The sequence below is a fragment of the Epinephelus lanceolatus genome, chromosome 16, assembly GCF_041903045.1.
Source record: "Epinephelus lanceolatus isolate andai-2023 chromosome 16, ASM4190304v1, whole genome shotgun sequence".
Taxonomy (NCBI): domain Eukaryota; kingdom Metazoa; phylum Chordata; class Actinopteri; order Perciformes; family Serranidae; genus Epinephelus; species Epinephelus lanceolatus.
Window position 1 is genome coordinate 37,307,501 of NC_135749.1, and position 15,005 is coordinate 37,322,505.

Sequence of the window (15,005 nt, forward strand, 5' to 3'; positions counted from 1 at the left end):
CCACAGAGTAAGGATTTGAGAAAATGTATATTTTGATCTGCCCAGACCGCCCCAACACCCCGCCTGCTGGGCAAACGTTCTGTTGCTGCTGTTACAAAGATAAGACCACCAGCCCTCTGTGACCCCCCATGCTGGCAGAATTTGTGTTGCTCCAGCTGCTACTGGGGCTCCATCTCCAGAGCATCTGCCCGCTTTCATCCCACAGAAGTAATGTCCTAGTGCCGGGGAGTGAGGTTGTGGGACCTTGGGCTGCTAGCAGGTAATTCTAGTCTCATTTGTGGTCTGATAAACAGCTAGAGAGAGAGAGAGAGAGAACTGCAGCTGTGCAATTAAAAAGGATTTTACCCATTTCAAATACTGATAGAAGAAATTTGAAAATCAATAATTGGCGGTCCATGCTGATACTGTTGCAGCCGCCACAAATGAATCAATGTATGTGAAAATAAATGTAGCAGTAAGGGTTTATTTAAAAAAGTATTTTCAATTTATTCTATTGTACATGTACATTTTATGGTGGCACTGTGGTGCAGTGGTTATCATTGTCACCTCACAGCAAGGGGGTTCCTGGTTCAAACCCAGGGTGGGGGATTTGAAACCTATGGTGAGGGAGACCCTCTGTGTGGAGTTGCATGTTCTCCCTGTGTCAGCCTGGGTTTTCTCCAGGTACTCCAGCTTCCTCCCACAGTCCAAAGACATGCAGATTAATTGGTGACTCTAAATTGTCCGAAGGTGTGAATGTGAGCGTGAAAGGATGTCAGTCCTGTGATAGTCTGGCAACTTGTCCGGCAACTTGTCCAAATTGTACCCCGCCTCTCGCTCAATGTCAGCTGGGATAGGCTCCAGCCCCCGCGACTCCTAACAGGATATGTGGTTACGAAAAAATCTCAATTCATTTTTAATATCAAATCGCAATACTGAAAAATCATGAAACATTGAACTGGCACAAAGTATTGTGACAGTTTCAAATCAGGATACAGGCTTGTGTCCCAGCTGTAATATGTATATATAGTACTGTGCAAAAGTTTTACAGGTGTGAAGAAATGCTGTAAAATAAGAATGCTTTCATAAATATAAAATTTAATTTTTTATTTGTATCGATTCAAAAAATGCAAAGTGAGCAAACAGAAGAAAAATCTTCATCAAATAAGTATTTGGTGTGACCACCCTTTGCCTTCAAAATAGCATAAATTCTTCTTGGTACACTTGCACAAAGTCAGGGATTTTGTAGGATCATAGTTAGGTGTATGTTTAATCAATTATACCAAACAGGTGCTAATGATCATCAATTTCATATGTGGGTTGAAACACAGTCATTAACTGAAACCGCTGTGTAGGAGGCTTAAAACTGGGTGGGGAACAGCCAAACTCTGCTACCAACGTGAGTTTGTGGAAGACACCATGACAGGACTGAGCACAACAACAAGACACAAGGTAGTTACGCTGCATCAGCAAGGTCTCTCCCAGGCAAAGATTTCAAAGCAGACTGGAGTTTCAAGATGTGCTGTTCAAGCTCTTTTGAAGAAGCACAAAGACACAGGCAATCTTCAGGATTGGAGACGCAGTGGTCAGCCAAGGAAACTTAGTGCAGCAGAAGAAAGACACATTATGCTACTTCTGGGCAGAAGTGGTCTTCACGGAAGAATTGCGGCCAAAAAGCCATACCTCTGATGTGGAAGCGGGACCAAGCGACTCAACTTTGCACAAAAACGTAGGAACTGGGGTGCAGAAAAATGGCAGCAGGTGCTCTGGACTGATGAGTCAAAATTTGGCTGTAGCAGAAGGCAGTTTGTTTACTGAAGGGCTGGAGAGCGGTACAATAATGAGTGTCTGCAGGCAATAGCGAAGCACGGTAGAGGTTCCTTGCAAGTTTGGGCCTGCATTTCTGCAAATGGAGTTGGGCAGTTGGTGTGGCTGAGAAATACAAGCATATACTTAACCATCATGCAATACCATTAGGGATGTGTCTGATTGGCCCCAAATGTATTCTGCAGCAGGACAATGACCCCGAAAATATAGCCAATGCCATTAGGGAATTATCTTCAGCGTAAAGAAGAACAAGAAGTCCTGGAAGTGATGGTATGGCCCCCTAAGAGCCCTGATCTCAACATCAGTCTGGGATAACATGAAGAGACAGAAGGATCTGAGGCAGCCTACATCCACAGAAGATCAGTGGTTAGTTCTCAAAGATGTTTAGAACAACCTACCTGCCGAGTTCCTTCAAAAGTTATGTGCAAGTGTACCTAGAAGAACTGATGCTGTTTTGAAGGCAAAGGGTGGTCACACCAAATATTGATTTGATATAGATTTTTCTTCTGTTTGCTCACTTTGCATTTTGTAAATTGATAAATATTAACAATTACATTTTGTATTTTTGAAAGCATTCTTACTTTACAGCATTTTTTCACACCTGCCTAAAACGTTGTCACAGTGTTGCACATATATATTCTTGTTCAGTTCACAATGGTATAAAATTAAGAAAAGAAGGAACTCATCATATTTAAAAAGATCTGGAATAACCAGTTTTTGGAATTATAACTTTTGAAATAAGTTAAATCAGTATCTAATCAAACTGCTGATGCTAAACTCTTTATTGTTTAACTAATCAACAACTTATAGATGGACTGGAGAATTAGCCAACAAAATAATAAAGTCAATTAAGATTTCACTGTGACTCGACTGCAGACTTCCTGGTCTGTTTCTAATATGCTCTTACCAGCCATGGTGGAGATCCCCAAGGTGACTCCGATAGAAAGTTCAATCTGTGTTCCCTGGAGGACAGGAGAGAGACTGAGGTGAGATATTCATCCACACTTGGTGTTATTACAAGAACAACCAGACAGAAGACAATGTGAATCTCTGATGAAGGCTTACACATTTCATTTCACAAAGTCTCTGTTTTACTTTCAGGCGAATAATTCCAGTAAAATCAGCCTTCATCACTGTGTAAATATCTCAACTTACTGCTGCGATCATGATGGCGTTATCAAGGAAACCAAATCCAATAAAGGGGATGGCGTTGTGAAACAAAACTGCAAACAGAGAAAGTGAATAAACATCACAGGCAGGATTAACACATAATCTGACATTTAATTCCTGCACTTAACCCTCAGTGAATATATGGCTGATAAATGAATACATTAATACTCCACAGTTTATTTCCTTTAAATGTGTTCTTTTTAAATCCCACATATGCTGAGTTATATGTTTAATTCACAAACATTAGGTGAAGAAAAAATGCAGTCCATGCTCAAGTTAACCAATCTGTAGATACAGGCACACAGATTTTCAAGCCAATATTATTTTTCTACTTTATTTATGAGCCCTGGTGACCTCCATAGTTTCTCACTGTGGATAAATAACCTTTTGAAAATGACTCATTCCCTGTGAGCTCTGCTAAAGAGAAAAGTGATGTGGAGTCTGATTATGAGGTCAGGTATTGACCCATGGTTCTCTCTGAAGTTCAGACTTTACAGAACAAACTGTTATCTGATGGGAGGAGAGACAGGAAACATCAACAAAGCTAATTAAAGTCAGCTTTGATTTCCACCATAAACACAAAAGAGATCAACGACTCAAAGTGTTTATTTAAAAAAAAAAAAAAAAAGATCATAGAAATACTGATGGGAGAATGTCCCATCAGTGAAAGGCTGTAATTCCTTTACAAAATACAGAGGGTGTGTGTGTTGGTGTGTGTGTATCAGATTTAATCTCTCACCATATCTGATCTGGGCTGCTGTCGGTGGCAACGGCTCCAGCTTCTCTGAAAGGAGAAAACATGAAAACACATGAGACATTCGCTCATTAACAGCTGAAGTTTTCTGACTTAAAGCGCCTGCAGTAACATGAAGACACAGTCTGCTCGCCCCAAACTCATCATCGCCTCTCATGCTCAACCATTTACACTGTGAGTCGATGCTCTACAGTAACTTCTCACAGCTCGTCCCACACACAAAAACACGCACAGCGTTGTGTAATGGTAGCAAATGACTGCCACATTAAAATTTTCCACACCAAAGTGCCAAAATGCATCATCCTATTATGTTTCTTTAAAATCAGGCCAGATGTGTTGCTCCAGTTCAACATTTTGACCTTTCATCACGGCGCCCCCATAACGCCAGTCAGTATTGTTTTTAAATGCCAGAAGACGGTTTAAAGATCATCTTTTCAGATTTCATCATAGTTAGAACTTAAAAGTCTCAACCACCGAAGACATCTCATTTGTCAGTCAAATATAACTTAATAAGTTATACGAGACATGAATACATTTCTTGCAAAAAACTAGAATTACCGCCTCATGGTTGTATGCCCCTACATCCATTCTGATGAAACATGGATGCTTCACACACATCTTCCCTCCGGCAGCACAAACGATCTATACAATCAGCACGGTTTCAAGGTCGATACCCAAGATTAGTGTCTCTAATTCAGTATCTGACCAAATGTCTCCCCTTCTGTTCCTGAATTATGATGCTGAATAATGACCGGTAAAGTGTTTTTGCAGAACAGCATGATGTCACAGTGAAGCTGACCTTTGACCTTTTGGATATAAAATGTCATCATGTCATTATTTTATCCGGTTAGACATTTTGGTGAGGTTTGTCATAATTTGCGTAAGTATTCTTGAGTTATGGCCAAAAACATGTTTTGTGAGGTCACACTGACCTTGACCTTTGAAAACAAATTCTAATCAGTTTATTCTTTAGTCCAGTGGACGTTTGAGCCAAATTTAAAAAAGAACAAAACAAAATCCCTTAAGGTGTTCTTGAGATATCACGTTGACAAGAATAAGACAGATAAGGACACATGGACCTTGACCTTTGATCGCAATAATCGAATCAGTTCATTGCCAAGTACATGTGGATGTTTGTGCCAAATTTGAAAAAAATCCATCAAGCAAAATGATGAAGATGGTACCACATGCACACGCAGCAGCCCCGCTCTGTCCCGATACCACAATGTTTTCTTCTTCTTTTTCTTTTTTTTTTTAAAGATTATTTTTGGGGGCTTTTTGCCTTTAATGTACAGGACAGTGTGAAATTGGGAGACAGAGAGAGTGGGGGAACGACATACAGCAAAGGGCTGCAAGCCAGAGTCGAACTCGCGACCGCTGCAGCTAGGCATCACCTCTATACAAGGGGCGCTGGCACTATCCACTAAACTACAGACGCCCCATGTTTTCTTCTTTTTCTTCTTATTCTGCGCGTTCAAGAGAGAGTTTGCTGAGTTTGTTCATACACGGACACCAGTACCAGTACAGCAGACAACTTCTGCCGACCCACGAGAACAACCGCTGTCTGTCCTGACTACTACCCCTTCAGGGTACTAATTTTATTTAATTTAGTGATTCTTTTGTGTGTGACATCGAAACATACAGCGCAAAACTAGTCAAAAACAAGAAGTGCAACACAAGTGACCGACATCAAAACAAACAGGGCACTGCTTCTCAGTGTTTGCTGAATTTTGACCAAAATGACTCAGAGGAATAAAAAACTCTCAGCTAATCAAAAGTCTTTTTTCGTCTTCTTTCTTTTTAGTCTTGTTTATGAACTCTGTATATGTAAGGGTTCTTTCAGATCTAACGTTGTCTTGCTTAGGTCAAAATCAGGGACTAATTTTGTTACAAAGTTGGTTCATGTTCTCTCGGCAACAGTTAAAAGTAGACCAGATAAAATGCCTGCGTGAGAAAGCTACTCTTGATTGGTCAGAATTTCCATGCGAGAAAGATCCAGGAACACGTTCTCACCACAAACAAAACGCACCAGAGTATGTTGCAACTGGACCGAGACCGCCTCTTCAGGAAGGTCTCAATCTGGTTGTTTTGGTGTGCACCTGAGTGTGATTGCTGTGTTCACACCTGCCCAAACAAACCACACTTAGGGGACAAACAAACTTGAGTTCAGCTGCAGGGCTCAACAGTGCGAGCGTTTCACTCGCATTTGCGACTGAAAATAGGTGTGTGTGAACTGTAAAAAATATTTAGGGGCACATGTGCGCATAAAAACATCAGCCGAAGCAGCTTATATTTTTGTCAATAAAAAAATATGATAATCTAACCGCAAATGTTGGAGGAACTCCAGCCACCCTCCCTCTTCCCCGTGTGACACGGTTATGGGCGGTTTTCCAAGCCACTGTCGGCACAATGAATATAAGTCCCACTGTCGGCAGCGTGGAAATGAGTCAAGGTGTGGAGGAGATGGACTAGGTGGATCTCTGGGGAAGCCTGCTCCGTTCTCCCCGTAGTTCAAATAATTTCAACTCTGAGCGCAGCGCTCCGGCAGAAAATCAGAGCAGTGAGCGACACCAAGGGTAGTGGTGCCGCTTTGTCAGGCGTTGCTGCCCTCTTTATAGACAAACAATGGGACAGCCAGCGCAAAGCGGTTTTTCAGCTGATCATATGTAGAGGCCTTTAGGGACCGTGCGCCACGGTACCCCTGCTGGGCAGGGTGGAAATAAAGCCCTTTTCACACAGAGTGCGCAAAGCACAGACCTCCGCCAACGAACCCATTCATTGTGTATGTGCTACCGCGGCGCAAGAGCGCACCGCTCTGCCGCCGAGCTGAGCATGTCGCGGCATCTGTGCGCCACCAGCCTGCGCGTCCCCAGCCTGTGCGCCGCCAGCCTGCGCTCGAATTGAAATTTTTTTAATTTCACCGCAACGCGCTGTGACGACACCTCGGCGCCGCGCATCCAATAGCAGAGAAGAGCCTGAAGTAGACCCGGAAGCGGTCACCATGGAGCTGTAGCTCCTGAACGAGCCTGTATTCCCCCAAATCCTGTCCTCTGCGCCCTACCCCGCGGTGGGCACCGCGAAAGCTCTGTGTGAAAGAGGTTTAAGTCCTGCAGAGTTTCATAGGACCTGGAGAATGTTTTAGGATAGTAATAACATTATATAAGATAATCATATTGCAAAGATAATATATATAAGATATATATATATATATAACATTAAAGACAAAATTAAATTACAATAGGCCTACTTTTTCAAAACTTAATGATTTTACCTTTCTGTACATTTTGTATACAAATTCATTAAATAATTTTGCTTGTAAATGTCTATTTGCATCACGTTTATTACGGAAAACACATTATTTGATCAATTTAAATTGTGCCCCTAAAGTTCTTTGTGCGCTTCTTACTTTTTCAACTTAGGAGAACATGTGCTCCTTGGGAAAAAAGTTAGCATCAAGCCCTGAGCTGAACCGAACCAAACATGGCATGTGTCAAAGCACCCAAAGATATGTTTTGTTAATCATAATTTTTCTCATTTTAGACTGTATTGTAAAAAGGCCACTCACTCGGGTTAGCTGCGGGGGGGGGGGGGCTCACGTGTTTCTATTAGGGCACTGTACAGGGCCCAACCCAATCCCCCAGGTCCAGGCTGTCCAAAATCCCTCAGGTTTCTGCCAATTTTCAGGGTTTTTTTTTTTTTTTTTAGTGTTGACCTTATAGTCTGTGTAATGTCGTGAATAATGAATGAGCTGTGTTGCATTAACCCATTATAACGAATGTAACTGTTGAGCTTGAGAATCAGACTAAAAATTTAAAAAACATTAGAATTAGGGGGGTCAATTGTGCACATACAGTACACAAACTCCAGAGCAATGCACAGCAGACACATGACGCTGGCAGCTCTCATACACACATGAGCCAGAGCTGAATTGGACTGGAGGGAAAACAAGAGATATAAAGAGAAGGGTTACAAGGTGTCAGTTGTTGTTGGCAGTGTTTGCTCTGCTTTCACAGCAGTGGGAGAGATGCACAAAACATGCAGCAGAGGGCGGCGATCATCAACTGTGCACCACACTGCCGTGGATGGCGCTGCATGGACGGGCACAGCCCGCTCTGAATGTCATACCTGACACCTAGAGATGAAAACAGACTCTTGAAATAACAAAGGGAAAAGAAAATTAAGAAGTGGCGTGAGAAAACACACCAGCACTTAGCTTGTAATAAATGTTTTAATGTTAAAACGTGAAAAGTCAGGTTTTTAAATCAGGCTCGGGCCCAAAGCTGCTGCAGTACTTCAGGCTCATGTGGGCTTACACAGAAACTATTTAGGTTCAAGTAATGTCGGGCCTCAGGGGCGAAAATCCCATTTCATAGTTGGGGGGGGACAATAAACAGTAAAATTTTAGAGAATAATTCCGGGGGGGGACAAGGAAAAAAAAGTTGTAGCCTGTCTTTTATACAGCATCTTTTACCGCAATTTGACACTTTAATCTTTTCTCTTAGTCTTGCTCACCAGACCTTTCTCAAGAAAAGAAAGGTCTGGCTGGGCCAACTCTCACTTTGAGATTGGAGGAAAAAACACCCCGGCTGCTTGTACTTCTTTCAACCAATCACAGTTGTTCTGGGCAGTGCCACAGCAACGGTGCGCTTGCAAAAATATTGCCGGGGGGAAACAGGTTTTGGTGTAACACACCCACAAAAATATCACCTACAGGACGCGAACCATAGCAGAAAAATGGCTACATCCCCGCAAGATCAAACACCGCAAAAGTTAGTAAAGGACGTGTTGAAAACTGCTACACAACCGGAGGTGGTAGGGCGGGACTTCAGCGGGTGGCTCGTTCCGCCCAATGAGAGGCTGATCTCTGCAGCGAACTTCCGCCCGCTCAGACTACTTTTCTCTATCTCTCCAACAGGCAGGCATAGGACCTTTCTTAGCACTGGCTGAGTCCACCTGCACATGTCCAGATTTAAAACAAAATGATTGAAATCAAATTAACATGTACACAACAACAACAGTCAGGTGCGCCTTGCTGTCCAAGGTGCTGAGTGTGTCTGGAGCTGAGCAGGTCTCTGTCTCCCCGTGCGCAGTAGTGTGAATATTTATGCTATTAAGTAAACGGAGAAAACATGTCTCTCATTGTTTAATAGCAGCAAAACAATAAGGCTTCATTCATCAAAGACCGAAACTCGATCTCTCTCCCCTTCTCTCCCTCTTTTTCATCTGGCTCAGGTGTGTGGAATGGATCCTTCTCTCTGGCTGGCTGCAGCAGCAAACTGTTTTGTTTGTTTTTTTCGTTTTTTTTTTACCGGCAGTGAGATAAACATTTCCTGCAATTAAACTGGTGAACTGGTTTAAACAGTGTGCTGTGAGATCTGCCGCTGCGCACCTCAAAACCGTGCGTAATAATCGCGCGTAATGACCGCTCCTCGTCAGTTAAACTGCACGTCTGTCATGTTTGTCTCACTGACAGGTGGAGAGCCTACAGATATTAACTACGAGCCGCTCCGTCACTGACTGCTCTTGTCCTGTCCTCTCCCTCTTCTTTCTCTCCTGTCCTCTCTGACTATCACTAAACTCTGGATTTTGAACAATGCAGGACAAATGTTGCAGACAGTTTATATTATCAGCCTGGGCCTGGGGCTTGTTGTAACAGTAAATGGGATGTGTTGTAACTTGTGTAAGTTAAACTGTATCTGCGAGTGTACATCCCGGCGATGTGCGATGTGGGCAGCGGGGTCCAGCCACACTGCTGCCGAGTACTAACGGCTGCTAGTCCCGCCCGTTGGAAAGAGTGTGGGATATACCACTTCTAGGAATGGGAGGGGGGGGACTAAATCTTTTAAGATTTAAATAGCACATTATTGTGCTTTTATAATGAGCACCGCTTACATTGTGCTTTTAATAAATACTACTGCATTGTTCAAAAATTATTAATTGTGTCTCAAATTATTCTAGGGGGGTACAGCTTTATTGAAGGGGGAGTCATGTCCCCCCTGTCCCCCCCGGGATTTCCGCCCCTGTCGGGCCTGTTCAAAGCTCCCGCTTATAGTAAGTTTCAGCTAATTTTTTTATCCGTCCGACATGCAACTTAACTGTTCTGGTTCACTCTCACCACTCTCGTAGCATTGTTTTCAGAGGACAAAGCTCTAAAACCCCACTGTACTCCACCTACTCAACAGCAAACAGCAGACATACACAGTCAGCAACTAGCAAGTGAACATGGTGGAGCATTTAGCAGCTAAGAGGACAGATATTTCCCTCAGGAGTTGGTGGAGACCAAAAACAGAGCTAAAAAAGAGAGAATTATGAATTCATCAGGTGGGCACAACCTGCCTGTTCAAGGCAAGAATGCCACGCCGTTATTCCACCTCGCTGTTCTGTATAAAAGGCATGATCATGGAATGAGGGGACAAAGATGTCTCGCCTTTAAGCTGGCAGCGGAGGTACTTAGAGAGCCGACTTGACGTCTGTGTGTAGTGTGAACCGACAGGACAGGGCGGCTGTGATGTTTTAATGATGTGTTATGAGTGCGACCCCCCGCTGGGAGATTTTAATAGCGGCTGATAGCAGTTAGTAGATTACTCACAGAAGAAGAACAGCAGCTTAAAATGTCTGAAAATTGGGAAGACAATGTTTCTATTTTTTTATTTAACCAGGAAGGGTACCATTGAGTTACAGGAACTCTTCTTCCAGGGAGTCCTGGCCAAGACTGGAGGCAAAGGAGCTCCTTACCCTCCGAGCAGAGGACAAGATCAGCCGCCATTGCCATTGTTATTGTTTATAAAGTGCTGCCGACGTGTATGTTTCATGCCACACTAAATTCTGATGCTGGTGTGCAACACATCACACCTCTTTTGCTTCTGGAACACCAACATGCTGTCTAAAGTTACACACTGGGGCACCATTATGCTGATGCTGTTTTGTTCTGTAAATAGAGCAAAGGTGGCATAATGAAGGATCTTTTTCACAGAAGTTCTGTGTAAAAAGACCTAAAGACTCTCTAGGCAGCGATTTGCTGACAGGTTCGCCATATCAGCTTAAAAGTGACTATATGTAAACATAACATTAACATATAGTCACCTTTAAGCTGATATGTTAATGTTATGTTTGTTTTTGCTGCTCACAAGAAAAAAAAAAGAGAAACAGCAGATCAATTTAAAAAATAAAGAAATAAAACAGACATATACAGAGCAAAATACCAGGTGCAGCTGTGTGTAAATTAAGTGACAGGACTTAATTTGTCTGCATCACATTCAGAGATCCTGCTCTGGTCTACTGTCTGCCTTCAACTGGAGCGAGAGAAGAGGAGAAGCTGGGGACTGGAGTTGAGCACCCTGGGGAGACACCGAGCCGACTCCAGAGAAGTAGGTCACTGGAGCAGAGTATATTCTGGGGCATGGAGAGACCAATTGCAGGAGCAGCTCAATTATAGCGAAAGATTAATCTGCAGAGTCGATCACTTTCTGACCTCCCCATGTGTCTGGGCATTGATGTGCTCGTCTCAAACAGAAGTTTCACCAACTTTTCTGCAAACAGAGAGACGAGCATGGAAATAAATAGCTGGCGTGTGTGTGTGTGTGTGTGTGTGTGTGTGTGTGTGCGGTCGTGTGTGCGTGCATGTGCAGCTGCTTTCAGACTCATTTTTCAAAACAAGCTGGTAGCAGCACGGTAAAGTTTCACACCTCCCTGACCGACGAGTCGCTGTATAAAGGTCAGGGTCTATTTCAGGATATAGGAGTTGAGGGCTGCTTCAGAACGAGGCCAGAAATATCTGCTGCTCTTTCATTATTTTACCAACCAGAAATTCTTCTTTCTAAAGCAGAACAAGGACGTTCAAACACCAGCTGATTGTCTCTCAATGTGGATACTCAAAAAGACTCGAGCTGCAACTAACAATTATTTTCATTATCAATTAATTCACAGTTAACCGATCAATTGTTGGGTCTATAAAACATCAGAAAACAGTAAAATACACTCATCGCATGATGGCCGGAGCGGCAGACACGAGCTGAGGCTGTCCCTACAACTCGTCCAAAAACTCAGTAAATCAGTCAATATTATGCTCCAGTATTTAACTGTGTCCTGAGACCTTCTGGTCTCCTTTAATATTTTAAATCACAGACTCCAGATAAGGCAAGGTAAGCTAACAAAATCAAAGGAAATAAGTGTTTTGTTTGGTGGGAACATGCGGACGCTCCGATCGCTGCGCACGTTACTATGTACCGACTGCTATTTTCGGAAAATATCCTCTGCAAAGTAGAAAAGAACCGGACTCTAAACGGATCCGCGCACAGCTGGAATCAAGTGACTCAGATGAAAATGCAATGGCACTTACCACTGAAGATCGGGAGATGCTGCACACTATCTCTACTCAACTAAAAAAACTGGACATTCTGAAAGAACTGAAAGCAGATGTGTTGGATTTGAAACACTCCGTGGAGTACAACAATGGTCTAATTGAAGAGCTAAAAAAGGAAAATAAAGCTCTGCAGAAGGAGGTTGCACACTTACAATCAGTGACTAGAAGCTTGACAAATGATAACACAAAACTCAAGGTGACCCTACTAGATCTCCAATGTAGAGGCACGCGGGATAATCTCCTGTTCATGGGGATAGAAGAAAAAGAGACGGAAACTTACGAAACACTGGAGGTCATTATGAGGAAGTCTGCAGAAGCATCTCAAAGTTCAAGAGGAGGATGTTATGAAAATCCAACTGGAGTGTGTTCATAGGCTTGGGTCCCGAAAAGAGCACATCAGTGGTAAACCAAGACCAGCTCTGAAGCTCTAAATGTAAAGATCAAGTCCTTGGCCTTAGCAAGAGACTGAAGGGTACACAATTCTATCTGAGCAATCAATATCCAGCAGAAGTTATGGAAAAACGGCGAAAGATCATCCCGATCATGAACGCTCTCAGACAAAAAGGAAACAAAGTCCGTCTCATAGCCGACAAGTAGTATGTGAACAGTTAGCTATACCAGGGTGATACTTTATAACTTGAAAATCACAGAAGATTGCAAGAGACGGTGAATGAATGAATAAATTAATAACATCACTCAACCTACGACTATGAGCGCCTCTGATTGGTTGAGAAAGTTTCCGTGTACACTGCTCACCTAGCAAAGACTGTCTATGAGGCGTGCCTTAAAGGGATGCATTCAAGTGCCCTTCATAATAATAACCTTAAATCTGGACTAATTTCCTTAGCCTTTTCTTTCTTATTTTTTTCTTTAATTGTTACATAGGAGCCATTATAAATGTTAATTTGGGTCTTTGGATGGGTTTTTCCTTCTTTTTTTTCTTTTTTCTTTCTTTTGTTTCTTCTTCTGTTAAGTAAAGGACTATGGATTGTGGGAGGGTAGATGGGGTTTCTGTTATCTGTTATGTGCTTTATGTTTCTGTAGTCTATATGTTTGATATTACGTGCGGTAGGTTCTGGTCGATAAATAACACCAGAGTGGGATGGTCCGATCTATTTTTCTCATGATCAACGTAATTCAAGGGGTGTCATGAACATTTTGATTTCAAATTATGCTCAGTTCATACAGATTTAAGGGGAAGGTGGATAATCCTAAACTTGATAATACAAGAAGAAAAAGTTTGTTTAATTAATATTTATGTGCCAAACACAGATGAACCACATTTTTTTTGATGAAATAGGGACTCAATTGTTAGACACTGATGGAAAAATCATTACGTTGGGAGATTTTAATACTGCCGACCGAAAAGGAAATTCTGTTACTATCACGCACATGCACATACAAAAATTTGCAACCTTAAGGATACCTTACACTTAGTTGATATTTGCCGTTTCAGGAATCCAAATTTGAGAAGATATACCTGGAGAAGACAGAACCAGGCTAGTAGGATCAATTATTTTTTAATCTCATTTTCCTTGACCGCAAAAGTTATAAGCGTTTTAATTGAGGATAAAACACGATCGGATCATCATCTTATTTCATTAAATATTTCTGTAGTAGAGAATAGGCGTGGTCCAGGGTATTGGAAATTCAATCAGAGTCTTCTTCAAGATGATGAATGTATTTATAAGACAGAGAAGTTTATTAGTGATTTTTTTATAACTAACACTGGGACAGCTAACCCGCTGACGGTTTGGGATGCCTTTAAATGTTTTTTTAGAGGACGTGATTGCTTACTCGTCTTGGAAGAAAAAAAAAAAGAAAATTAAAGGAGCAAACCTTAAAAACCGAAATTGAAAGCCTGACTCACTATATAGAAAATTCCACTGATATATCTACTGACCTGGTAAATGACTTATAGAAAAAACAGAAGAAACTAGATTGTCTAATTGAAGATAGATCATATAAGAGTTATTATCAAAATAGGGCAGAATGGATGGAAGAAGGCGAGAAATGTACTAAATTGTTTTTGAGACTTCAAAAAAGAAATTTTTCAAAAAAGAATATTACTAACCTTGTTTCAAATAATGGGGAAAAACTAAATAGACAGTCTGATATCTTAAAGGAGGAAGAAAAATATTTTATATTTATATTTATATTATATTTTCTCCCTCCATCCGCAAACTATTCAGATAGATAATGAATGCTGCCAAAACTTTTTCCCAGAAAGTTATACAAGAAAATTAACCAATATTCAAAAAGAGTTATGTGAAGGCCTCATTACAGAAGAAGAACTCAATATTGCTACAATGTCCTTTAAAGCAGGCAGAACTCCTGGATTAGTTAGAATACCAATAGAAGTTTATCAGAAATTCTTTGACTTTATTAAGAGACCATTACTTTCTTATTTTAATTTCACATATAATGTTGGATATCTGTCTACTTCTCAAAAAGAGGGCCTTATTTCACCTCTTCTTCAACAAGAACCCAATGGCCAACATAAGGACCCAGTATATCTTAAGAACTGGAGTACAATCACACTTCAATGTTACGATGTCAAGATACTTGCAAAGTGTATAGCTCACAGATTGAACAAAGTATTATCAAATATTATTTCATTTTTAAGAGTTCGGAATTCTTTAATTTCGGTGAATCGTTGATTAATTGGGTTAGAGGGCTTTATAATGGCACAAGCTGCAACATTGTTAATAATGAATATACAGTACAGGCCAAAAGTTTGGACACACCTTCTCATTCAATGCGTTTTCTTTATTTTCATGACTATTTACATTGTAGATTCTCACTGAAGGCATCAAAACTATGAATGAACACATGTGGAGTTATGTACTTAACAAAAAAAGGTGAAATAACTGAAAACATGTTTTATATTCTAGTTTCTTCAAAATAGCCACC

General features: G+C 41.5%; 1 protein-coding gene across 2 annotated transcripts in view; it reads right to left on the reverse strand.

Annotated features, from left to right (window-relative positions):
* Window positions 1-15,005, reverse strand: part of tmem65 (transmembrane protein 65) — an 84,000-nt gene that overhangs the window by 22,269 nt on the left and 46,726 nt on the right. For both annotated transcript variants that reach the window (XM_033637505.2, XM_078176061.1), the window contains exons 2-4: window positions 3,716-3,760; window positions 2,962-3,029; window positions 2,714-2,768 (exon numbers count right to left, since the gene is read on the reverse strand). In XM_033637505.2, coding sequence (XP_033493396.1) covers window positions 2,714-2,768; window positions 2,962-3,029; window positions 3,716-3,760 — 168 coding nt within the window. The remainder of the gene's footprint in view (window positions 1-2,713; window positions 2,769-2,961; window positions 3,030-3,715; window positions 3,761-15,005) is intronic.